General features: G+C 33.1%; 1 protein-coding gene across 1 annotated transcript; it reads right to left on the bottom strand.

The window, feature by feature from the left end:
• Positions 1-555: 555 nt before the first annotated feature.
• On the bottom strand, positions 556-9151 carry CSN2 (casein beta). The gene is made up of 9 exons (XM_024741606.1): positions 9059-9151; positions 6327-6389; positions 5561-5587; positions 5427-5453; positions 4237-4260; positions 4099-4140; positions 2231-2728; positions 1601-1642; positions 556-877 (listed from the first exon to the last, which is right to left on the bottom strand). Exons 2-8 carry the CDS (start codon positions 6375-6377, stop codon positions 1637-1639), a joined length of 675 nt encoding a protein of 224 aa, XP_024597374.1. The 5' UTR covers positions 6378-6389; positions 9059-9151; the 3' UTR covers positions 556-877; positions 1601-1636.
• Positions 9152-10123: the final 972 nt, after the last annotated feature.

Here is a 10123-nt window from a genome sequence, read left to right as displayed (position 1 = left end):
CTGGCTCTTGCTGCTCTGGTGTAAGTGAAGTCAGGAACATGGGGCAACCAGGAACACCTATCATGTACCATGTAGTGCACTATTCACATTACAACTTCAATAAAACCCCTTAAATTGACTATTTTATAGATGTAGAAATGGAACCTCTTAGAGACTAACATGCAGCACCACTTAGCTAACACGTTATAGAGCTGTGATTCAGATATCACATTTGAAGCTTTTTTTCCCTATTTATTAGGTCATAAATAAATTAGGTCATAAATTCCTAATTTATGACCATAAAATTTAACAGCTAATGCTGAATACTTCTGAGAGTGAAAGGCACAAATGTAATAGTTCAACTGAGATAATAGGTATAAACCAAGACTTTCTAGAGTATATGCAGCATATGATCACCCTATCTTTTCCTCCACCTTTTGATATCCTCTGGTATTCAATTCAAAGCATTCTATTCAATTTTTCCACAGCTATTTTTAATGCCAATAATAACTTTAAGTTAAAAATAAAGAGGCCAATTACATCTGAAAAATTATAATAAAGACAGGAAAGCTTAAATATGCCAAAGGATTAATTTATTGAAATGACTGGCTAGGAAAAAGATTCTTAAAGAAATAATAAACACAAATCCAGAAATTATTTTTATACATATTTTTGATATGTTTATGGTATTTCCCACTTAAAGTTGAAATTTTGTTGAATTGAACTTTTGAAAATATAGAGTTTATAAGTCAAATTCAAATTAAGATGAATGCCATATAAAGCATAAAATAAATAAAGGAATAATTTTCATATTTTTCCATGTTGATTCATTTAAAAACTATTTTGGTAGCATGATGCAAGGATTGAAAAGTTGCCACATTTCCAGTCGCAGTCAATTCTGTGGAATAGAGAACAAATATAGAATTAGTTATATGGTATAACTCTTCATCTCTCCCCATTTGTAATTTTGGTGAGACTAATTCATAAGAGAAATTTTATTACAAATGCACCATGTTGTGCCCTATCTTGGAGGCATATAAAAGTTCCTCTAGGACCAAATATCAGCTCACTTGGAATTGTTTTATGTCTACTGGATCATGATCATAAGAGTATTCGCATCTTAAGAATCTCAAAACTATGTTCTATTCCCTTTTTAAGCCTTATGTCTGGACTAAGAAACTGTATTTTTACTCATAAATTAAAAGACAATATATAAATCTTAACTGATAACTAATTGAAGTTCATAAAGCCTAAGTTAGAAATGTGAATGCAGTTGATCTTTAGAATAAGCTCTAACATATTTACATAAAAGTAGAAGAAATTATTTTCAGTTTTCCCTAAAAATGATGTTAATCCAGCATAAGGATATAGACAATTGAAAGAAAAATAATCAAATCTGTCAATAGTACATACATACAATTTTGAATTATTTGAAATATAAAAGATACAAAATTTCAGGTGCATAATTAATAGTCAGTCATTGAGAATAAATTGATAATTAATAATTAAGTTGGTATATTGATGGAAGTTGGCACTGTTTGGGGCTTATCCAGGAAAATGAAATGTAATAAGATATTAACTATAAAAATGATCAGTCTATCTCCAAACTCCTAAAGCTTACCAAAAGTGAGGAGGGGGCATTAATTTTGAAATCCTCTTAAACCTTAACAATTAAAAAATAAATGAATAAATATACAATTCACCTTTTGGCAAGAACACTTTCCCTAAGAATTTCATGAGTATTGAAATAAACACCTCAGTATTTTGCCCTCATATGCTCATATATCAAAAACAAGATGTGAAATGAGGCATGTGGGGAAATAATTGTGCACAAGCAAAACTTCAAAATTGTAGAAAATAACAAACTTTCTTAGGTTTGTTATTCCCAACCAAATGAGGTTATCAAATTTAATTCTGGCTTTAGTACACCTTAATCCTCTTTATCTAAATTATCAACAGAACAGTTAAATCATAGTCCCTGAAATTATTTCTTCCCAATACTCAGTTTCTTCTACATAGAAAGAACAATTATATCAGAATCTCTATGGGTAAGCCTAGACATTGAGATTTAGGTGTGTGTGTGTGGGAAGTTCTCCAGGTTATTCTATTTGTAGCTAGTGTTGAGAACCACTGATCTAAACTATACGCATTTTGGAACCATTCATTATTCATTTTTTCTAGAGCTTTCAATTACTCTAACATCATAGAAACATCATGAGTGAAACAGCACAATTAGTAAATTTGGACTTACAATAACAGGGTAGAGCCCCTGGATAGGACCAAGTACAGGCTCCTGGTACAGCAGAAGGGTCTGGATGGGCATATCTCTCTGGAGGTAGGGCACCACTTGCTGGGGAATAGGCAGGACTTTGGACTGAGAAAGGGACTGCAGTGGCTGAGGAGGAAACATGAGGGTAGGAGGAAGACGATGGGGAGGCTGGTGCATCAAGGACTGGAGCAGAGGCAGAGGAAGGTGCAGATTTTCAAGATCAGTGAGAGTCAGGCTCTGGCTTTCAATAAAGGGCTCTACTGGAGATTTAGGGAAGCGCATTTCTTTATGCTTAGGAAGGATAGTCTCCTTAGCTTTGGGGACTTCCATTATTTCAGGCTGAGGGAAAGGCACCACCACAGGGGGCTGAGCAAGAGGCAGGATGTTTTTTGGAAGGATAGGGTAAGGGATTGGCCCAGTGTAGGAATAGACTAGAGGCTGTGGCTGGGAAAAGTGGTGGATTCTATCCTGGCGTTCATCCTGGAAAGAAGGAAAAATAGTCTTTGCGTCTGTAATTCAGTTATAATTGTCATTCATGATGAATTAACCTCCTCTCTTTTGAACAATAATTCACGGAAAAGAGAGAAAGAAAATCTTTCCCTTACTTTGGTTAAGAAATTATTTGGGGTCCTGTGAAGATTAATGAGTAAAATGCCCACTAAGGGATTTCTCATTAAGCTACTTCCTTCATAGGTGAATCCACAGAGCCAAAAGAAATCAATGTTTGGAGATTTCAAGACTTGTTTCACCTTTTCCTGAGTTGCCTGCAGAGCTGTAGCTATATACTTTGGTCTTCAGAGGGTACAGACTTTTCAACAATGTGTTGATAATAGTCAAAATTGTTTTCATATAATGAATGAAGATCTATTTTAAAAAGACTTAAAGGGATAACTCCAAGTTTTATTTTTTTTTGTTTTAATGAAAAGTAAGTCTTAGTTTGTTTTTTTAATTCAAGGAATTATTTAACAACAGCAAACTTCTAGCACTACTTCCCTTGGTAGAAGGTGGTAATCTTGAGTCTTTAAAGAGGCATCAATTTGTAAATTCATTTTGATTTAGCAAATATTTGGTGTAAGTTCCAGACAATCTAACTTCATTAGTAAAACAGGAAAGCTTAAATATCACAATAGAGTAATTATGTTACCACAAAAGTAATTTATTTACAGAATTTTATGTTGTTCCCAATCCTTATTTTTAAGCAAGCTCTGCTATTTAATAACTATGTGATATTGTCACACAACTGTGTACTCAATTGTTCTGTACCTCACTTCTCTCATCTGTGTAATGGAAATACTTTTAGGAACTTCACACATTCATAAATGTGAGTATAAAAGCTACAGAATGCTAATGTAAAATCACTGAATATTCACTGTGTGCCAGCTCATCAATCCTGGGGATTTATGGATATTCTCAATTTACAGGTGAAGAAATTGAGGTACAGATAAACTTGGAGCCAAGGTTATACAGCTGATAAATGATCAAATTAGGATTTTTGCCACACTGCTTCCCTCCTCTTTTTCCTCACCATACCCATCTTGAAATAAGGGGATCACAGTCCCCTATCCAGAAATGTTCCTACCAATGTGCACTCTTTGAATACAGATATACTATTAGTAAAATGAATAAACTAATAGTTATTCTTAGGTATTTATTCTAAATTCTGGAAGCTGATTATGTGTTTAAAAATATGTTTAAGTCTTTAAAAATATTTCACCTTCTCAAAGTTTAATTTCTTCCACTGATGTTTATATTATTACCATTCTTTAGACTGAACATAATTATTATAAGTATGTTTTCATGTATTATGTTTCATTATAATTTTCAAAATATACTAATCATGAAAAAATTACCTCTGTTTGCTGCTGTTCCTCATGTTTAAACTTCTCAATTTTCTGCTAAAAAACAATTACACATAAAGAATTGTTATTATTTGTAAAAACCAAACAGGAAATTTTGAAAATATGTACATTTAAATAGAATGGTTTTACCTCATTGATGTGTGTAACAGATTCCTTTGGAAGAAAAAAATAAAATCACATTTAGTTTTAGTGAACTATTCTTAGTTGTCAACATACATCAGAAAATGAAGAAATTTAGTAGGTTAATGCAGACATATTGTTTGATAATATCATTATTTTAATTGCTGAAACTTTATGTTACACTATTCTGAATAAATCTGTGTATAAAGAAAAAATCTGTGTATAAATCTGTGTATATCTGTGTATAAAGAATTTAGTAGGTTAATGCAGACATATTGTTTGATAATATCATTATTTTAATTGCTGAAACTTTATGTTACACTATTCTGAATAAATCTGTGTATAAAGAACAGATGATGCAGTCAAGAAAGAAAAGAAAATTAGTGAACATAATACCAAAAGAGGCATTTAACAGAAGTTAATTTCTCTTTATCACCCTGTTCCCTTCTTATGACAACAAATGATCTCTAATACCCTCATCTAGTTCTAGAAGAATAGTCATTGAATATATATGATAATAACCATTGAGGCATTTGTTAATCATTCTTAGTTCCCTTGTTATGTTTAGGCTTCAAATGAATTGTAAGAAATACACACCATCCCCTAAGGACCTTATAACCTTTGCAAAGAGACAAAGTATATTGATGTACCATTTAATTAACAGGTGATAACAGACCCAAAAAAGAGTGGTGCAAGCATTAATATCTACATGACTCCCCCAGTCAGATTTAGGACTACACTAATTCTCACTGCCTCTAATTTACTAGATTGCTATTACAATAACAAAATATGTCCATTTGCATGTCTCTCCACTCTTTACTAAGGGCATCCCTCTTTCCAGTTTGTACCACAGCTCCTAGTCAAAGTCTGATACAGAAAGTGCTCAATAAATGTCAAAACAGGGAAAGAGGTTAACATAGAGTTCAAGATAGAAAAGAGGACTGTATGTATAGTTCATCAAAAAAAAAAAAAAAGGCACAGTGACACAATTTAAGTAGCAGACAAACTTAGAAACTGCTAGAATACTAAATTTTCTAGACATTTATTCTGTCTTTAAACATATACAGTGGAAATTTACATTAGTTACCTGTCAGAACATAGCTACATTGGCTTGACTGCCCTAATGAAATATAAAAAGAAAGTACAGTATTTTTTTGTTCTAAATTTGGGAAATTGCCTCTGAATGAAGGTTGTCTTACCTCACTGCTTGAAAGGCTTTTCACAGTCTGCAAACGAAAAAAGAAATCAATAATCAGTTGAGCCTTCTACTAGATAATCAGAAAGTGTTATTACTTTATGGTTGGAAATTTTTCTCTGAAGAAAAATATCTTACCTCACCAGATACAATGAGTTCTTCTTTCTATAGAGAAAAAACAACACCATTTTAGTTCCCATAGCTAACCCATTATTAAACATTTTTCCTACCTAATTTTTACCTTCCTTATGGAGAGCTATTTCACAAATTTGAGAAATAAAAAATGTTATATGTCTTTTGAGAGACTTGTAATTGCTTTTACGGCTTTCAAATTTAGTACCTTTTTATTGGTAGATTTTTATTTTACCGTAATGAAGAGTCTTTTTTATGGGTAACAGAAAAGGAGTTATTTTAATTTGTATTGAACACTTTTTTATTATGATTATGAATATGTTTATGATTATTCATCTTCTGGAGTATCATCCTCTGTTGAATATACACAGGTAGGAATCAGCCCAGTTCCCTAGAGTAAGAGATATATATATTTCATCACTGGAATAAGATATATTTATCAAGATTGCACATGCATGCAATTGTATTTGTGCAATATTACTCATGTTTTTGTTCTTATGTGTGTTTCTTCTTGTTTGTCTGCTGCTTATTGGTCTGTTTGCTTTTCCTTTAGGTACTGGTGGCACAATACTGTAGAAGAATTTGACCCAGATTTGTGGTCCTATAGGATTCTGTTGAGATAGTGAGTGAATGTAAATGATTTTCTTAGAAGTCAAAAAAAAATCTGAGATCCTGCATTATTTATACATTTAAAATGTTGGTAATACTACATTCTGCAAATAGGCAGATAGTACTATTTCTTAGTTATTTCAAGATATTTTTCTGTACTTACCTCTCTTGCAAGAGCAAGAGCCAACAAGCAGGCAAGGATGAGGACCTTCATGGCTATTAAGTCCTGTGAATGGGGAAATGAGGAAATGGTATATTACTTGTCAATCTAATGCATTTTATTATTTAGGTAGGATTACTTTCCTTTAAAAGAAACCAAAGATAATGTAAAACAAAAATGTATGGGGACTTCCCTGGTGGTCCCGTGGTTAAGATTCCATGCTTCCACCTCAGGGGGTGCGGTTCAATCCCTGGTTGGTGAATTAGGATGCCGCATGCCACATGGCGTGGCCAAAAAAAGAAAAAAAAAAAAGAAGAAAATGTCTGTATTGTAGAAAAAATACTAATAGAAGTTTTATCATATGACCAAGGTCAAAATATACTATGGCTCTTTAATCTTACATACCAAGTTTATATTTCATTGCCAGCCATTCAGATATTTTCAGCTAACAGCCCTATCCTACTTTATTCGTTTTCATCTCATTCATGGTACTTATGAGGCTTTTTAGAAAGACAAAAAAAGTTACAAATATTTACAGAAAGATTAATTAGTTGATTCATTTATTCAAAAATATTTATTTAGGAGCTTCCCTGGTGGTGCAGTGGTTAAGAATTCACCTGCCAATGCAGGGGAGATGGGTTCGAGCCCTGACCCGGGAAGATCCCACATGCCACGGAGCAGCTAAGCCTGTGCACCACAACTACTGAGCCTGCGCTCTAGACCTGCGAGCCACAACTACTGAGCCCACGTACCACAACTACTGAAGCCCACATGCCTAGAGCCTATGCTCCACAACAAGAGAGGCCACCACAATGAGAAGCCTACGCACTGCAATGAAGACCCAATGCAGCCAAAAATAAATAAAAATAAAATTAAAATATATATATATTTATTTAGCACCTTTTATTGTCAGACACTGCTTAGGTGCTGGGATTTTAGCAGTGAGCAAAATATTAAGGTCTCAGTCCTGTTGGAGCTTCAGTTCTATTGAGAGGCAACTGATCAAAGAAAATGTATACAAAGAAGAAGATCATATTTTATTTTTATATTATTCATATCTTTATTTCCAATAAGACCACCATTTTCATTTTAGCATTTCTTTTATTTGCTCCACTTATCCAGACATTTTCTTGGACTGATTGGACTATCTCTTCTCTATGTATATCCACCTCTCAGTCTTCATCCCCACATGCCTAATGCCATCTCTTCTCATTTGTCGCACATAATTTTAGAGATCATACACTCTGTTTATTTTCTCTCCATAAAAATGTGTACTTATCCCTTGATGATTTACCAAGGTGTCAGGTTCTTTGGTCCAATCCCCACTCTAGGCTACTTCTCCTTGGAGCATAGCATAAAATATGTTATCACTTTTCACCAAAATGTACTAAATGGTTGGTCTTGTTGCATTTCTATATAAATAAAGTTTTATAAGTTCTTATAAAAAATAATGTTTGTGTCACCAATATCCTTTGACACACAATCTTCAATCCCAGATTTTCAAACTAAATTAAGAAATTTTTTTCTAGATTTTTCTCATGGGTGCTAACTCTATATTAGTTTTACTTTACCTAACACTTCTATAAATTTCTAAATAATTTTTTATTGTCATGACTCAAAAAAAGAGTATGGTACTGTACTAGAATTCATTACAAGTAAGGAGAATATTATTACATTTTCTTTATTTTATAATTAGCATTTTATATACAGATTTTCAAGCAAGAATTTTATTATTGACTAATATACTTTGAGCTATTCTTTCTTTCAGATCATATATTTCCTTAATTTTTGTTTCCTGGTCATCTCTGTCAGATCTAGAATTTTTGTACAAAGTAAATCACTTTGTTTCTTTTTAACTTAATTCTGTGTTTCATGTATCTATTTTAATATTTTTAAATAGTATAAACTAAATGATAAACTGGGAATTTGGATGTTCTAAACAATTTTGATAAATACACTCTTCTTCTAAAAATATTGTCCATTTCTTGACTACTCTATTTCTTGACTCAGTATGCTACTTCTATAAACTATTTGTTGGCTAACACTTTCTCAGTGAAGAACCTAGGGGTAAGATGGGAATAAAGACACAGACCTACTAGAGAATGGACTTGAAGATATGTGGAGGGGGAAGGGTAAGCTGTGACAAAGTGAGAGAGTGGTATGGACATATATACACTACCAAACATTAAATAGATAGCTAGTGGGAAGCAGCCACATAGCACAGGGAGATCAGCTTGGTGCTTTGTGATCTCCTAGAGGGGTGGGATAGAGAGGGTGGGAGGGAGGGAGACGCAAGAGGGAAGACATATGGGAACATATGTATATGTATAGCTGATTCACTTTGTTATAAAGCAGAAACTAACACACCATTGTAAAGCAATTATACTCCAATAAAGATGTTTTAAAAAATTAAAAAATAAATAAATAAAAAATATTTACTTCAAGAAATAGATCTTTTAATATAGCCTGTTAACTAGTCATGTACTAAAGAAAATAGCAATCACTGTTACTACATTTTGTTAGACTCAGAAAACATATGCTGTCATTATAATTTTTATCAAATCTTTATAGGTACTTCTATTTTTTTCAAGCTAAGTGCTAAAAATATTGTTAGAACTATCTTAAATACTCTAACATTTAAAGATATATATTAAGTAATTATATTCTTTCTATATCTCAACTTAGTTTGAAATAAAGATGAGGAGAGGATATATTGAATTATCTGAAATTCTTACCTTTTTTCTGATGTAGAGGAAAAGAAGTGAAGAAGGAGCTGAGTGGATAATGGTCTACTTTTGTGGCTCTTTATATACAGTATTTAATGGCATGCTAATTTTGTGGTTGAAATAAAATCAATAGTGAGTTTGAATTCCAAGAAGTCTGTATGATTAGAAAATGAATTCTTCCTATTATCTGTCCCCAGAAATTCTGGGGAGCATTTTAACAAGGGAATAATTCACAATCTGATAAAGGAAGTGAAACTGTCCAGTACTTACAGACATTGGCTGGGGGACAGTGATGTTCTGGCCCAGTCCCCAAGTTATTGTAACCACAATAAAGTCTCTTAGTACTTGGTGGGTCTTCAAGATCTTAATTGTGGGGAAATCCTAATAGACACCAGAGAGACACAAGCCACACAAAGGACACAATTTTGTGCTAACCAGAATAGCTGTAGTGTTTTATGCTGTAATGCAGAAAATGACAAGCTAACAAGTCCATGATGGTAGCTTAGACCCAAAGAGGGAAGAGAGTTATAGGCTAAAAGGAAAGGAAGAATAGGGTCTTGAATATGAGAAAGAAGTCACTATAATTAAATCAAGTAGTGAATCTGGGTCATGAATTGCAAGGAGTAGGGAGTAAATGGAGATGAGAAGAGAGAAAGAGAAAGGGGTCAGATAATGATGGGCAAAGCATACAATGATCCTAAGGAACGTAAATTTTATTCTCTAGATAGTGTGGATTTGTTGAAGGGTATTAAGACAGAAAGTAACATTTAGAGAATACTTCTACAAAATGAATGATAGTGGTACAAATTTATTAAAACGGGGCAGCCCAGGTTTGGCCTCATAACTTTTACAATGAGTCAATATTTATCAGCTAGTATACATGGAAGGACAAATGAGGGAAGGAAGGAAGAAAGAAAATGAAAACCCAAACAGGAGGAGGGTCTTACCCAAAGCACTACAATAGAGTCTGAGCCAGACTTCAAAAGTACTTTTTAGGTGCCCATTTACAAAAGCAGTCTTCAAGTTTCTTTGCCTCTTTAGCAATTGATGTTCATAAATGTAGTTGTATTTGAC

Source organism: Neophocaena asiaeorientalis, unplaced genomic scaffold (genome assembly GCF_003031525.2).
Source record: "Neophocaena asiaeorientalis asiaeorientalis breed wild unplaced genomic scaffold, Neophocaena_asiaeorientalis_V1.1 scaffold445, whole genome shotgun sequence".
In the NCBI taxonomy this organism is placed as follows: Eukaryota; Metazoa; Chordata; class Mammalia; order Artiodactyla; family Phocoenidae; genus Neophocaena; species Neophocaena asiaeorientalis.
Note: the sequence above shows the minus strand (reverse complement) of the source record. Positions and strands in the feature narration are given on the sequence as shown.